This window comes from Exophiala oligosperma, assembly GCF_000835515.1.
Source record: "Exophiala oligosperma strain CBS 72588 unplaced genomic scaffold supercont1.8, whole genome shotgun sequence".
Lineage (NCBI taxonomy): Eukaryota > Fungi > Ascomycota > Eurotiomycetes > Chaetothyriales > Herpotrichiellaceae > Exophiala > Exophiala oligosperma.
The window spans coordinates 74,228-89,919 of record NW_015622825.1 but is presented as its reverse complement, the minus strand read 5'-3'; the positions used below and the strand labels follow the sequence as shown (position 1 = coordinate 89,919).

Below are 15,692 nucleotides of genomic sequence, written 5' to 3'. Positions count from 1 at the left end.
CGATGGCGAGACTTTTTGGAGACAAACGAAGATCGTCGACGAATTTTGAGATGCCACCAACAAGTCTTGTCCAGCCCAAGATCGACAAGTCACGGTACCCAGGTAGACATGGACGAGCCTTCAATACCTGGGGCCTTTCCTACGGCGGCAGAGGAGAGTACCACCACTACCAACAGAACACCTAAAAGGAGGTTCGTTGGGAGGAGAACTGCGGATGCGCAGGCAAAACAAAGGCATGAGACCAATGGCTCCGTTGAAGAAACGACGGCCGTGGTTGCGAAAAGTGCGATGGGGGCATTCGATTTTCTGCAAAGATCAGTTGCTAATATAGGGAACCAGGTCAGCGCAAAACACCACGAGCCTTAAACCAAATCCCAGCAGAAATCCTCGACGACCCAGATATCCAGGCTGCGATAGGCCTACTCCCTCATAACTACAGTTTCGAGATCCACAAGACCATCCATCGGATACGAACGCTCGAGGCGAAGAGAGTCGCCCTACAATTTCCTGAAGGGCTGCTCATGTTTGCCACAACCATCTCAGATATTCTCACCCAGTTCTGCCCTGGCACCGAGACTTTGATCATGGGAGATGTGACATATGGCGCATGCTGTATTGATGACTACACCGCAAGAGCGCTGGGATGCGACCTCCTGGTTCACTATGCCCACAGTTGTCTGATACCTGTGTCGGCGACAAAGATAGCCACTCTCTACATCTTCGTAGACATCTCCATCGACGTGAAGCACCTGGTGAGCACTCTGTCGCGCAACATTTCTCCGGGCAAGACGATAGCCATGGTGGGTACGATACAGTTCAACGCAACCCTCCATACAATCAGACCTGCCCTCGAAGCCGAAGGGCTCAAGCTGGTCGTGCCTCAAGCCATGCCGCTCAGCAAGGGCGAGGTACTCGGTTGTACCGCGCCTAAGATTGGCAAAGACCAAAACGTGGACCTGATCCTATATCTCGGCGATGGTCGTTTCCACCTTGAAGCTGCGATGATAGCGAACCCTGACATCCCAGCCTATCGATATGATCCTTACTCTCGAAAGTTGACGCGCGAGACATATTCTCACGATGAAATGCTAGACATGCGGTCCAGCGCCATCGGTGTCGCAAAGAAGGCCAAAAAATGGGGCCTGATTCTGGGAGCTTTGGGTCGGCAAGGCAATCCTCATACGCTGACCATGATACAAAATTACCTGACCCAGCAAGGAATACCCTATATCAACCTCTTACTCAGTGAAATCTTTCCGGGGAAGCTGGCATTGTTCGAAGATGTGGATTGTTGGGTCCAGATTGCTTGTCCACGACTGAGCATTGATTGGGGATATGCTTTCCCTCGACCACTGTTGACGCCATATGAAGCCCTGGTGGTGTTAGGTGGGCAGCAAGGCTGGGAACGAGGTGACGGCACATATCCGATGGACTTTTATGCCAACAGTGGACTTGGCAGAACGACAGAGAAGCTTGCAGCTCAAGTTACAGTCTCTGGGTGAACAAGACGCTCAGGAAAGAAACCTCGAAATTTGCAGCCCACCTGGAAATATCACCTACTGATGCTCGGAATCTCCAACATATGCACCAATATCCGCAACCTAGCATCTTACAAAGGGACTATTACATGAACTTGCTGCGACTATTTCACAGCGGAGAAGTACATAAATTTGCCCAAGAGGTCTAGAGGATTTCCATACAACCAGTGTATATATATAGCTGATGATGACGATTTATATGACATTGTATCAATACAGAACTATTCTCCTGCTATGACAGACTATTTCCGAATTATTTAATCAAATATTCTGCTTGATAGTTATATTCATCGAGTATATTTGTTCCGCTCACAATTTGTTGTACGTTCTTAAATATTGCCGACGTTTAGCCAGAACGATCTCGTTGACCTCAACATCAATGTGTCTTTTATCCTTTGCCATTCTCTTTTAAAGCATCGAACACTAGTCGCCCAACTTCTCCTCCGATCAAGCTGGTCTGAAGGCATACAGGCCGTGGTATGCATTCGGACATTCATGTAATCGTCCGCTTCCAAGAGCAATCCGTGTTCGCCGGCGAAGAACTCAAGTGCACCATCACCTTCAAGAACATCGCGAACTTAGCAGAACCGCCAGTAACACCGTCCATCGCAAGAAGACGCAGCAGTCGCCACGAAAGCATCAGTCAAATAGCTGCGATTTCGTTGAAAAATCACGCTCACTTACGCCTGGGTCAAAATGGCCGGTCTGTTTCAGACAAGGAGTCTCACTCTGATAGTCGAGGACGACACCGAGCTACCGCGTCGCTACAAAGTCCAATAAACACAACCGATCTCCAATCGCCGACAGAGAGGCCAGGTTACAAGCAGAGATCAGTCTCAATCATCTCGGTCACTTCGCCGATCGGGAACAACGATCATCCAGAATCGTCGTCTCCCAACAGCTGGGCACGGCAGCAGAGATTGAGTCATCAGCGATCATCTACAGTCCAACTTCAACATGGTAAGTCGCTGCGTCCAAATGGTCATAGTTGCATTGATCCAAACTCACCCAATTTCAAGCGCCACATCAAAGTACGGCAAGCCAGTTCAGTAAGGCATCCCCGGGGACTTCGCCGCAACCACCCCAAGGCCGTCGACGCAGTCCACTGTCGCCAGCCATAGGTGGGAGCCGTGAATCTACCTCGGACTTCAGGTTTCCCCCAGCGAGCCCTGACACCCGGCCCCAGACTTTAAGTCCGGGCGGCGATGATGCGACACGGGTTTTATCGAGGACGAGTCAGGTGACGAGCGAACGAAGTAGCGGTGATTTTTACTCTTTGAGCAATCATTCCCAGGAAACGCTCATGTCGGAGCAACCGTCAGTCTTGTCGGACCATAGGCCCAACCTCAGCCTCTCACGCGCGCCGTTCAGGCCAGCCGAACAAAAACCTCGAAGTGTGAGTCTGCTCATGGGCTACGCACAGCTCAACGCAACATTCACCCTCGACGCGTCCTTGATTGACCAGTCCCATTTCGAAGAAGTCAAAAGCAAAGGTTTCCTCGGAGGGCAAGCTGGCGGCGGCGTAGTTGGAATGAAGAAACCGCGTCCGAACAGTGGTTTTCTGGGCACGGCCTTTAGTCTCAAAGATTTTAGCGAGTCTCTCAACAGCCTGCTAGGCGGCGACGACACAAGCAGCGTCAAGCAAATGCACGCCGTCAAGAACTCCAGAGCCATTCCCCTGCTGTCCACTCCTCAATCCCTACTCTTCGTCGACATGCATCTCGACCCCGGTGAGGAGCAGAGCTACACCTACACATACCCTCTCCCGCGGGGTCTGCCGTCAAGTTACCGCGGGAAATCCATCAAGATCTCCTACAACCTCACAGTCGGCGTGCAGGGCGGTCGGGACGTACACACAGTTCGCCAAGTCAATGTACCCGTGCGTGTGTTCTCGGGCGTTGACTATGACGGCGAAATTTTCGGACACGACCTCATGCAACCTCATGTCATCCTTCAAGATCTTGCACGTACCAAGTCTATCATCTCTCTTCCCTCTCAGACGACCAACGAGTCCAATACGCCTACGACGCCCTCCCAGCAACAGCATCAGCAGTCCGACGAACAATCCAGCGCCGAATTTCTCGTGTTTGTCGACAAGCTTCTCAACCGCAACATGCGACGTCAATCCAGCAGCAGTGTCACCATGGAGTCATACATCCCCCGCCACTACGCCGGCGCGGACTCCAAGGCGTTGCAGGCGATCAATCGCGCCATTGTTTATAGTAATCAGAACACGGATGTTGCGTCGTCCAGCTCGAACCGATTTGAGATCTCTCGCAACGGACTCAAAGTCGCCGTCGTGGTCATCGACAGACCCTTACACAGGCTAGGCGAGACCATCACGGCCGTGATCGACTTCTCGGATGGTCAGGTCTGTTGCGCCTCACTCAGGTCGACGCTCGAATCGACGGAGAAAGTGAGCCCTTCACTTGCCGTCCGGTCTGCCGCCACGATCAACCGGGTCACGAGGAAGACGTACGGTGCACAAGCGGAGAACGTACTGTTTGCGCGACGGGCCACGTTTGCGCCCAGCATTCCAGCCTCGGCGACTCCGACGTTTGTCACGAGTGGTGTGAATCTGGAGTGGAGTCTGAGGTTCGAGTTTGGCACAGTCAAGACCTTGGAGGGTGGTCATGATGATGATGACGATGGCGGCGACAACAATAACAACAACAACAACGATCATGGCGTGCCAGCCAAGCCTGCAGTGGAATTGGTTGAAGAAGTCGTCCGAGACGAACGTGGCACGATCAATGTTGCGGTGGAGAATTTGGACTGCGAGACATTTGAGGTTGTCATTCCCATTACTGTTTATGGTGACCTCGTTCCTGATGGAAGAGGGGACGGTGAGGTAGTAGGTATCCCAATATAAGACTATGGTGTGTATCAATACAATATTATTTATATGCATACTGCAGATCGCATTTCCTTCACACTTTTCTCGATCACACGAAACTCCTATTACATATTTCTCAGCTCCTGTGGGTGGTGTAGCTAGACACCTACTTGAAAGATACATGAAATAACCATGGACGAGGCTGCATTCAGTAACCAAGGATACTAGTAGCCCAGCCTTGTGTGAATAACACTTCACTCAAGGACCCACAGTGGCCATATCAATCGAATCGGTGAAATTTATATCAAAACAAACTACCAAGGCTCTCTGCAGTGATGGCTCAGGTTAAAACTACATGCCATGTAGTGGACGGTCAATTCACTTCACGACGCAGAGCGAGCAGAAAATTAGGACCGGGGGTTCGAATCCCCCCAGGTCGGCGATAATAACCCCCCTTCTTCAGCCCCCCCTTGCCCAGGAAAATAAAAACATGTCACCTCATTTCCTCTCCCCCTAATTCTCCCAAAAACGAAACCCGATTTCCGTCGGGGGAAAATAACAAAAATCCCATTCTTTTTTATATCAATGAGGGTTTGCTTTTATTTTTATTTTCGAAGAAGAAAAAAAAGGTCAGAAGAAATACCACGGAGTAAATATCTCTGGCTCCTTCGGTACGGGTTCGAATTCTCCATCACGGAGGGTCTAACGGCCTTCAATACATACACCAGAGATCAATCATATGGCCACATCGTTTTTCGACTGTGATCGCCACTGGGATAACACTCTACCGTGTTACTGGTATATGCAATACAATTCACGCGGGAGAGTCAAGTCAAGTTGACCCCCCTGAAGTCGATGCCAAGATTCCCGCACCTTTTGAAACACATTCCACCGACCTCCTTTGTCCTTTTGTTCAAGGCTGACTGGCAGACTCCCTTGAAATTGCCCTTGTAAACCACCACCAACAACATGTAATCAATTATCAGAACTCCATTTCACTACCTCTTCGTGGTCTCTGGACTTTTTCATTCGACATGTCGTTTCCGATTCTCTCCGACACCAATCTAGAGTACGACGAAGAATCATGGGATTCAAATACGCAGACATACGAGACGTGGAAGTCCAAGCTCCTCAAGAGGGACAACCTCTCGAGGATTGGGAAACTGATAGACAAACACAGGGGTGGCGGCGTCCCCGACACACTTTCGGCCCCTCAGAAGGGTGCCTTCAACGCCTGGACTCGCCTGACCTTCGCCGACGGGGGCTCCGCGGTGATGAGGATCCCCATCCCGGGAAAGGCCATGTTTCCGGAAGAAAAGACAGAACGCGAGGTCGCCGTGGTGCGTTTTCTCACCGACGAGACCAACGTCCCGGTTCCGTTCGTCCTCCACTCGGGCACGGCCGAGGAGAGCCCCGAAGGCCTGGGTCCGTTCATCATCATGGAGTTTGTCGAACACGAGTGCGATCTCGTCGACGGTCTCAACACGCCGGACGTCCCTTACGAGGAACGACCCGTCCTGAACCCGGACGTGAGCCGTGAACAATCGCGATTACATTTCATCTACGGGCAAATGGCCGACATCATGTAGTACTCCAAACACACGTTTCCCAAAATCGGGTGCATTTCCTCGACCGATGACGGTGATTCGTGGGTTGTATACAAGTCACCGCCCGCTGACCTTGAACATGAACGAACTTGTCCAGTTGGGAAACGTGTCCCCGGATGCCCTCCCACGGGGTCCGTTTGAGACGACGACCTCGTATTACGTTGCGCTGGCGGACATGCACCTGGAACATCACAAAGCTCAACGCGTCGGGGTCGTGCAGGTGCCGGATGAATTCAGGCGGAAATATTTACATTGCGAGATGCCTCTTTCGCAAAATGGCCAGAGAAGGTTTGTTGCTTGCCTCTGCTTCTTCTCGGTGGCGGCGCAACAACAGCAACAGCAGCAGCAGCAGTAGCGACAAAGGGCCATTCCCGTTGTTCAATGATGATTTCAGGCCAGCAAACGTCTTGTCCACCTCTAACTTCGAGGTCACCGGGGCACTCGACTGGGAATTTACTTACGCCGCGCCGCCGGAATTCGCCCACAGCGCTCCCGTCTGGCTCCTGCTCGAGCTCCCCGAGTACTGGCCAGAAGGACTGTCCGATTGGACGCGAGTCTACGAAAAAACCTTTCCTGTATTCCTGGACGCCACGTCCGAGAGAGAGACGGCCGCGATCAAACGTGGGACGCTGAAGGAACACCAACGTCTCTCACACTTCATGAAAGACAGTTGGAAGACGGGGGATTAAATCTCTGGGTCAGCTATGCGGCGCGGCGGTGTTGGGCGTTTGATATGATTTACTGGGTCAAGATTGATAGGAGGTTCTTTGGTGACGGAACCCTTGATGATCGTCTCGGTCTTCTGACAATGGAGGAGCGAAAAGAACTAGACCAGCTTGTAAACGAAATGGCAAAGGCTGAGAGGTGATCATGGGATGAAGGCAGGTAACAGTGATTGGTCCTAGGAACGAATCGAATTATGCATACGCCGTAGATGATCAAAAGAATGACATTTTTTTTTAAAGCCTCACCCCCCCCTTGCCACGTTCATCTGTCATGTACTTTTGATGGCGCATATCGCTTCCTGTTCGTCGGCCTGTTTGTCGGCCTGTTCGTCGGCAACAATCCGAACATGTATCCACATCATCGCTATTGATGTTCATTTTGGCCGAAGTTCTCGAGCACGACTACCGAAAAGATTACCACCATTGAAAGGAACCGACTGATGTCGGTGCAACAGTTGTTGATACAATGGCTCATGTAACCTTTACAGGGAACAAGGGGATGGTCAGGCATATTTCAAACCTGACTGAAATTGTCAAGGTCATTCTCATGGCTGCCTATGTGTTATCACGTTGAACGGGAATGAAACCGCAGTCTTTGAAACACCCAGAACTGAAATAAGTTCACTTCGCATTATTTTCCGAGTTGGCTGTGTTGCTAGCAATACGATACCAGCTGGACCTCAGCCTTCCCCGCCGATTTTCCTCCCCAAGCATGTCTCGAGAAGAAACCAGATGGATATCTCCAACGACAATGCCAATAGCCTGCAGGATCAGGGCAGAACCTCCCAGAAAGCTCGGGGCCAAACAACTACCAGTGGGAGCCCAGACGAGATCAAACTACCTGGGAGAGAGGAGGAGAGCATGATGGCATATGCTGGACAGGAGAGCAGGAAGAAGAAAAAGGACAAGAAGTGAAATAATTTTTGCAACAAACGATTCAGTCCTATAAAGATAGCCACTACTGCAATTTCATACGCTGCATCTTTCATTATTGATTTGCCCTAAGCCCTAGTACAATACTTTTCGCTGAGTATCAATGTACCCCTAAAACCGCCACACTGTAATAGGAAATTTTAGTACCCCAGTTTTCGAGACCAACTAGTTCAAAAGTATCGTAGAATCGATTCAAAGTGTCTATTAGAGCTAATCCACATTTACACCGGCAAAATTTTTGAATAATGCTGAATACGAATAGTTATCTGCTTACGATACGATTGCCATGTCAGTCTCTTTGAGAAACCAAACGTCCACCGACCCAAACTCGCATGACGTTCTCTTCGCCGCCGTTCCAGACCCATTTCTGGACTCTCTCGTACCATTCTTCCCAGCCGAAAATTTTGACGGGACCGTCCGAGTGAAGAGAGACCTCTTGCACGTCCCAGAGCATACCGGGCTCGAACCCTCCGAGACGGCCTTCCATGCTCACGACCTGGGCCGAACCCATCGTGCCCAGCCACAGGGCCAGGGTCGTGGGGACGTCGAGAGTTCTGTTGTCATTGTCCAGGTAACTGAGGGTCCGACTGACCAGGAAAGCCTGTCGGACATTCTCGAGCATACTGGGACTGTAACCGCCCGCAGCGTCGGTACCCAGACCGACCTTGATGCCCTTGCTGAGCAGCTTGCGAACCTGGCACAGACCTGACCCGAGGGCCGAATTGCTCGCCGGACAGTGACTGACCCCCGACCCTCGCGCCGCAATCAGGTTCATTTCGTCGTCCGACAGGTGTACACCGTGTGCGAGGACCGTGCGGCCCGTCAGCAAGTTGTGCGCGTCGTAGACCCCGGCGTAAGAGTTTTGTTGAGGGTACATCTCGGCGACCAGGGCGACTTCCTTCACGTTTTCGGAAATGTGCATCTGGAGGCGGAGGTCGGTCTGGTTGGCGATCTCTCCCAGCGCCGTCATGGATTCGTTGGTGCACGAGGGCGCAAACCGTGGGGTGACGATCGGTGCGACCAGGTCTCCGGTAGGGTCGAGACTTTGGATGTAGTTTATCGAGGCCCAGGTGTTGTTGATGGCTTCCGCGGTGGACTCGTCCTTGTAGTAGCTGGGATTGTACTCCTGGTTGTCCTGACAGGTCCGTCCGATGTAGGCTCGCTGACCCATGGAGTAAGCCAGGCTCGCCAGGATGTTCGTGGCCTCGACGTCGATGGTGGCGAAATAAGAGGCTGTTGTGGTTCCGTACGCGAGCGTCTTGGCAATGACCTCCGTGTAGACCTCTTTGGCTCTGGCATAAGGGTCAGGAGGGGTTGACGAATTTGCGTAGAGAGGCGATTGCGTCGTGCTCAGGGATGACTCCATCGGGAAGGTGTATTTTGCAAGCCAGTCCAGGAGTGTTCCCTCGAATAGTCCGAGATTCGGATATTGAGGAGCATGGATGTGGGAGTCTATTGTACGCGAGGTTTAGTTTCTAGAATGCCCAGTGATGAGTGCAAGAAAAAACTCACCGATGAAGCCTGGAAAAAAGAATCCATCATCCGCGGCGGAGATGACGGTGGCATTGTTTCCAGCCCCAAGTTGCTCCAAAGCAGACTCAACGTCAGTGACATTCCAGACCGCTTTCTCGATCACTCCATGGCCCTCAGAACTATTGACCAGAACCGCCCCCATTTCGATGGACAATACATCTTGGGCAGGAGTCGATATGAACCGTCCAAAGAAGACTTGTTGGGCGGCCGCACAAGCGACAAGGAAGGAAAGTCCAAGGATCAACCTCATTTTTCGGTTGTGTAGTTTTCTCGGTAGAGAGAACGCATCGTTAAATCGTGCACACGAACTGGATCTTATAAAACATTCTGAATCCCTTCGACTTTCTGGGTACGAGCTTTGGGGAATTTACTTAGTAGCAACATATCGATCTTCCTTTTCCCAAAAAAGTCCTCCAAAGACCTCCTTGTTCGGTGATAGAGGTCCTTGGCATACTCTTTTGAAGAGTAGCGGGCACTTCTTCACAGATCCAGAGACCCAGTCTGCACGTGTGCGATGAAGATATACCCCGTAGATGGTGAACTGGTCAACTGGTGGTCGGAGCTTTTCGATAGGCAAGGCCCATTATTAAACTCTCCCGGAACCCTTCAACGGCTGGGAGAGATCTCATCTGGGTGTAAAACAAAGACTCTTTGCCGAATGTAAGAATGATTCCAGATGTTTATAAGCGCATAGAGGCATTGATTGTAGTAATAGTAGAAGTAGCAGCGAGCGCATCAAGGGAGGAAAATAGATGCTGCTGAAAAAGGAATTTACTGTATTCGGACAGAATGGGCCGGGTTTCAGCCTCACCACGCTAATGGACCTCAACACTCGTGTACCGGATTGGTTCCTAAAGAAGCTGTTAGTACCTCGCCAAAAGCCTGGAAGCTAAAGTACCCCGGAATACCTAGGGACGTTAATGGGAATCGTTGGAGTCGAGAGCGAACCATCCAGATCTTTGACCACCCGTTCCTCTGAGACCTCAGATACTCCAAACCAATAGTGGGCATTCTCCACAATATTGTCTCTTCGATGGGCAGGGTTACTAAAATCTCTATTTCATGCCTTACGATGGGTACACAACACTTGGTACCTTTCCTCGTACGAATATTCCTTAGGGCTAGGACAATCAGCAAGGGCTAAATCAGGTTTGATCGTCCCCTGGATGAGGCTTTTTCCGATGAGAGTTTCTCCTCTCTGTGGCTTTTGCAAACCTACACATCTACATGTTCAATGATTCATACTCCGTATGTGGTGGCACGTGGAGAACTTCTAGTCATCCGGTAGTAAATTGTTCGAACACCCGCTCTTTGTCACGGTCGGAGTGAGAACGATGGGAAGAGGTTCAGAAGAGGCCAGTTTGATTGATTCTGATACTTCAATTTGAAATTACCATCGGGCTGATTTTAGCATTCAATTGAGCCTTTGCCGCAAACGACCAAATACTATGCGTATAGATCATCCTTACCATAGACCCGCAGGAATCAGTTTCGAAGCCGTAGTAGTAGTAGTAGTAATCTTGGCCGCCAGCGTAGATTTCAAATATTCTGGCCGCTCGGCACAAAGTAACGTCGGCTTTGATCTGCTATAGAATCCAGCCTCGAATATCCACGGCCATCAACAAGTCCACCCTGTACGAATGGATTGACTTTTCCGTATCGATATTCTCCGGCGTCGTCTGTAAACCCTTAGCCAGCTGCGCGCATATGGCGGCGGTGCTGGTTCTGGCCGCGTCGCCCAGACCTGCACAGTGACAAGTAAGTGTGCCTCAGTGGGACAAAATCAGTATGCTACAGGTACATTTCGTCTTCTCAATCATCGAAAATGAGGTTCCTATGTTTGCACGGGCGAGGCACCAACTCGGACATCTTTGAGGCTCATAGACTGGCTACTGGCGGGGAGAACAGTATGACACTGTTTGGGGGGAGGGGTGACGGGGGCAGAGGTTGCCGGCAGCTTTGCGCGGCGCCCAGAGGACATTGGGGATGACATTACTCAACAGATCAGATAACGGGAAGAGAGATATGTCGGCTTCCTGAACGGCTCGGATGACTGGCAACAGTCCTCCTCAGCCTCTATTCTTCCACCTTCTCCTACCTCGACTTGCTGCTTCAGCTCCAACAATGTGGAAGTTGCCAAATTGGGTTTTCTCCTCGACGTCCCTCACTTCTCTTTCCTCCGACTCTTAGAATGAGGCAGAAGTCAATCGAGACGGTTAGATTGCAAGACAACGTTCGGTGGCCTTCGAGTCGACATGTCTTCTCAAGACCACCGACTTGTCACCGGAGCGTGTGTCTTTCTTCAAGGCCGACCTGTCGAGACCGGACCTCGGCCTGGACAAGTACGAGTACCACTACCTGCAGGTGTACGCCACGACGACCGAGATCATCCACTGCGCGTGGCCGGTGGACTTCAACAAGAGCATACACTCGTTCCGACCGAGCTTGGACGGTGTCCTGAACCTGGTGGCTTTCGCGGCCACTGTCAAACATTCCCCTTCCCTGCTCTTCATCTCGTCAGTCAGCGCCGTCAGTGGCTACAAAGGAACTGGCTCACCGTCGACCGTTGTTGTTGTCCCTGAGACCGGGGATCGTCAGCTGGATCCCCGTCGACCGGTTGCCAGCCGTGATTGTCGAAGTTGCTCGAGGACTCATGACGACAAGGGACCACTCGGCTGCTGCTGCTGCTCCCGCCGGCACAAAACACAAAGACTCTCAAGCTCAAGTCTGCCACGCCGTCGACCCTGCCACTGTCAGATGGAGCGATCTCGTCGGCATGGTACAACAGGCTCTTCAACAGAAAACAAGGAGTCGATCGGATGGCTCGTTGAGTGGCGATTACGACGTCAAGATTGTCTCTTTTGAGGAGTGGCTCGGTCGCCTGAGGTACAGTAGCAGTGGTAGTGGTAATCACAAGGGAGGGTTCGACGAGACTGATGCTGATGCCGTGGCAACACAAAAAAACCCGGGGTTAAACTACTCGAATTCTACGAGTCTTCATTATTGTCGAATCCGGAATTTGCTACTGCCACTACTACCACTGACTCCCGCGGGAGGTGGTCAACAACAACGACGCCAACAAGGGTTATTGGCTAGGCTTGACTTGACCAAGACAATCGAGGTGAGCCAGACGTTAGCATCTCTAGAAGCCGTCGAGTCTGAATGGGTCTCTGGGTGGGTCGACAAGTGGATCTACTCCTCCTCCTCCTCCTACAATAGTAAGGGAGTTTTCGAAACACTAATTGTACAATACACCGTAGTATACTCCGTACTATGCTCCGTGTTAAATTACCCTACTCTTGGTTGGGTACCTAGGCATGTATTGTAGGTAAAGTACGGAGGGTAACAGGTACAACGCGCACCCTCGGGTAGCCTTCTCTATTAGGATTGATCCTTCTGACCTAATACTGTACAGTAGGTCTTTAGTGCCTATTTGACGTACAAGCCCACCCGATAACTCCGTATCACCCCTAGTCTTTCAAGGGCATTATAGGCACTGGTCTCCAAATATTCAGGCCTCATTAACCCCCCTTGTAGGCCTTCACCCCTGTAAGATATCGTGATATTTCAACACATTCTCTGTTCACTCAGCTTCCAGTCACACTCTCTCGCCTCTACTCTTACTGATGATGGTTCATTCATAGTCTGTAATAATTTCTCGTGCGTACCTATCATTAGCCCTCATAACTGGAACAGGAATCAGTGATCTAATCCACGGGAGATGATTTCTGTTGTTGCCAACCTGGAAATCAGGTCTGGGAGTCGGGCTTCGCCGTGAAATCGCAGTTATTACCAGTACGGAGTACGGTGCCTGTTGGTACTTCTGGTGAATTTAAAAACTTCTGCTTCCGAGGCCCCTAGTCCACCCTAATGCATGTACAAGTAGTGACGTAAGTTGCCCCGGAAAGTCTTGTTCAGAATCGTCTCCTTCGTGAGGGAGAGAGAAGAAGAATTGTTACGGAGTTTATTTTTTACTATATGCCACGACGAGTACTCGAGTAGTAACAATTCTAGGTATATACCTACCCAAAGTACCTTCTATATGCTCGCTCGAAACACAAAGTCGACTGGCCGAAAAGACGGGAAAAAATGTCCGGAACGATAACGACAACACCTCACAATGCTCAACACTGCAAAACTTGGACTCGAGATGGTTTCTTGATCTCTACGGACCCGTTTCTCATCCACATCCCAACGCTCCAGAAGGCCTTTGACTCGGATGATATGTACTGGGCCAGATCGATGCCAGAGCCGGAAATGAGAACCATGTTGGACCATTCGTTTTGTTTTGGATTGTATTCTCCCACGCCGTCGCCCCCTCCAGCCCCCGGTACTGCTGACGCGATGGATTCGAGTATGATACTACCACCGGATCCGTCGACCACTTTGCATGAGATTGCCGAGGGGGTTCATCGACGGCAGCAGCAGCAGCAGAAGAAGAACAAGCAAGGTACGACGACGATACAGGGAATAGCACCGACGACGACCACGACCACGACGAAAAGGATTGACTCTAGCGAGAAAGAAAAAGAAGACTCGTCGTCATCATCACTAATCGGATTCGCCAGAGGGATCACGGATCGCGTCACCTTCTTCTACCTAACCGACGTTTGGGTCTCGTCGGAATGGCGTGGCCAGGGCCTAGGCAAGTGGTTGATCTCATGCGTACAGGAGGTGGTCGGGGACATGGAGCATCTCAGGAGGTGCATGTTGGTCATCGGACAGCACCAAGGAGGAAAAGAGGCAGAGACATTCTACGCCAAATCGATGAAGATGGAACGGTTGGGCGAGGATGTGGTGCCGTTGCATTGGAAGGGGCCGGGGTGTACTTTTTAGTTGGCCTTTTTGTTCCCTCCCCTCCCCAAAAAAGGAGACAGAAGAAGAAGCAAAACAATTCCTCAACACCTATCCTTAAAAAGTAAAACTGCCAGGTAGTAATCGGAGGCTGTTGCAACGTTGTTTGTCGGTCCTTGCTCCGTAGTTTCCATTCCATATGTCCCTGGCACATTCCGACATTTCACATTTCCCACTTCCCAAACTGAAGTCAAACACACTCTGTGGACGGCAAGAATATAAATCCTACCACCTCTGTATTACGCACAACAATATGCTACCATCTATTTTCCAAAAAATAGTCAATTTGGCGTTGTAGACTGATGAAAACTCGACACCCAATTGGGGTCGATTTTTAGGTAAAGAGAGTACCTATGACGAGGCGAGTTTAGTTAAAGGGTATGCCTGTGAGGGGTGTATATATGGGGGAGGAGTGCCTGTGATAGGCGCGTTCCAGTCAAAGAGAGAGTGGCTACTATTTGGGTATAGCGTGCAATACCCATCGACCCTGTGGACAGTTTATGATGTCTCGTTTCTTGTCAGCCTGGTGCAAACTCGCAACCTCTAGGCCTCATCAATCGATGAAAGTAACTGAGTCGATGGACTGACTATGTCCAAAGGCTGCGTGTTGCGAGCGCAGGGCAAGTGCAAATGGCGCCCGCGCATTCATGTTTCAGACGTGCATGAAGGGTATGTGCCGAGTGCGTGACAACAAGGCAACATTCCAGACCTTGTCCCATTTCCAAATCCATCTACCAAGGACAGCAATTGGTCTCGAGGGTCATCGTTTTGAATCTCAATGCGTGGCCGATCTATAAAACCAACCCTTCCCCCCCCCTCCCCCTTCCCGCTGAACGGCATTCCTCTTCCTGACACACAGTACCAAAGCGAGTGTTCCATTTCGACGAAGCTATGCCGCTGGTCGATTACGAATCTGGGAATCCCCCCATCAAGTATGATTACCGCCGCCCAGACCTCCAATACAAAAACGTCAGGCCTGGCCAGCGGTTCGAAGGGGCTCGGAACCCTCCGGGCACGGCGCCCGGTTGCCGGTGCCTCGCCAGCACGTGCAAGACGGAAGAAGAATGCCCGTTCAGGGCGGACGAATCGTTCCTCAAGACGTTCAGTCGGGAGAATGAGTTGTGCTGGGCATGCGGCTGGACGATCGGCTGTCAGTCAAGGTCGTACTCGCCACGACTCAAGATCATGCACGTCCGATACAACATAGGCCTGTGGGATCTCGGGTCCCACTGGGTGTTGCGCGACTACCCCGACGATGGCACGGCCGGCAACGGGTACATGACGCACGTCTATCTGCGCGAGCATCTGGGTCGGAAGATCCCCATCGTGGAGGAGATGCGACTGTTCCCCGCGCCACCCATCAATTTCACGGTCGAGTCGAGGGCCCAGGGGAAGCAGCTCATGGCGATCTGGCACACCCTCTCGCGTCGACAGATCCGCAACTATCAGGACCAGATGGTCGACATCCTCAAGCACATGCGGCAGCTGACGGCGCCACGCCCACAAAAGGTCAACGGCGACCGATTGGGGGATTGTCTCACCTGCATATGCGACCCCGACCATCCTCCCTGGTGCGTGGACATTGGCTTCACCGACGAGGAGTGGCTGGAGAACCTTGCCGGAGACATCCGGTGGTGCCTCGTGGCGAGGCACGGGATCGCGGACC

General features: G+C 51.4%; 5 protein-coding genes across 5 annotated transcripts; all 5 read left to right on the top strand.

The window, feature by feature from the left end:
* Positions 1-36: 36 nt before the first annotated feature.
* PV06_08079 (diphthamide biosynthesis protein 1) lies at positions 37-1,780 on the top strand. Its single transcript, XM_016409376.1, has 2 exons — positions 37-283; positions 340-1,780. The coding sequence occupies exons 1-2, from the start codon at positions 109-111 to the stop codon at positions 1,500-1,502; spliced, it is 1,338 nt and encodes a 445-aa protein (XP_016259684.1). The 5' UTR covers positions 37-108; the 3' UTR covers positions 1,503-1,780.
* Positions 1,781-1,941: 161 nt separating this feature from the next.
* On the top strand, positions 1,942-4,420 carry PV06_08078 (uncharacterized protein). Its single transcript, XM_016409375.1, has 2 exons — positions 1,942-2,498; positions 2,558-4,420. The coding sequence occupies exons 1-2, from the start codon at positions 2,018-2,020 to the stop codon at positions 4,408-4,410; spliced, it is 2,334 nt and encodes a 777-aa protein (XP_016259683.1). The 5' UTR covers positions 1,942-2,017; the 3' UTR covers positions 4,411-4,420.
* A 988-nt stretch (positions 4,421-5,408) lies between these two features.
* Positions 5,409-6,670, top strand: PV06_08077 (uncharacterized protein; the record flags this gene model as incomplete). Its single annotated transcript, XM_016409374.1, has 3 exons — positions 5,409-5,903; positions 6,079-6,269; positions 6,325-6,670. The coding sequence occupies 3 exons, from the start codon at positions 5,409-5,411 to the stop codon at positions 6,668-6,670; spliced, it is 1,032 nt and encodes a 343-aa protein (XP_016259682.1).
* Positions 6,671-11,363: 4,693 nt separating this feature from the next.
* Positions 11,364-12,414, top strand: PV06_08076 (uncharacterized protein; the record flags this gene model as incomplete). The annotated part of the gene is made up of 4 exons (XM_016409373.1): positions 11,364-11,387; positions 11,441-11,638; positions 11,694-12,293; positions 12,319-12,414. 4 exons carry the CDS (start codon positions 11,364-11,366, stop codon positions 12,412-12,414), a joined length of 918 nt encoding a protein of 305 aa, XP_016259681.1.
* A 745-nt stretch (positions 12,415-13,159) lies between these two features.
* PV06_08075 (uncharacterized protein) lies at positions 13,160-14,008 on the top strand (the record flags this gene model as incomplete). The annotated part of the gene is made up of 1 exon (XM_016409372.1): positions 13,160-14,008. The coding sequence occupies exon 1, from the start codon at positions 13,262-13,264 to the stop codon at positions 14,006-14,008; it is 747 nt and encodes a 248-aa protein (XP_016259680.1). The 5' UTR covers positions 13,160-13,261.
* Positions 14,009-15,692: the final 1,684 nt, after the last annotated feature.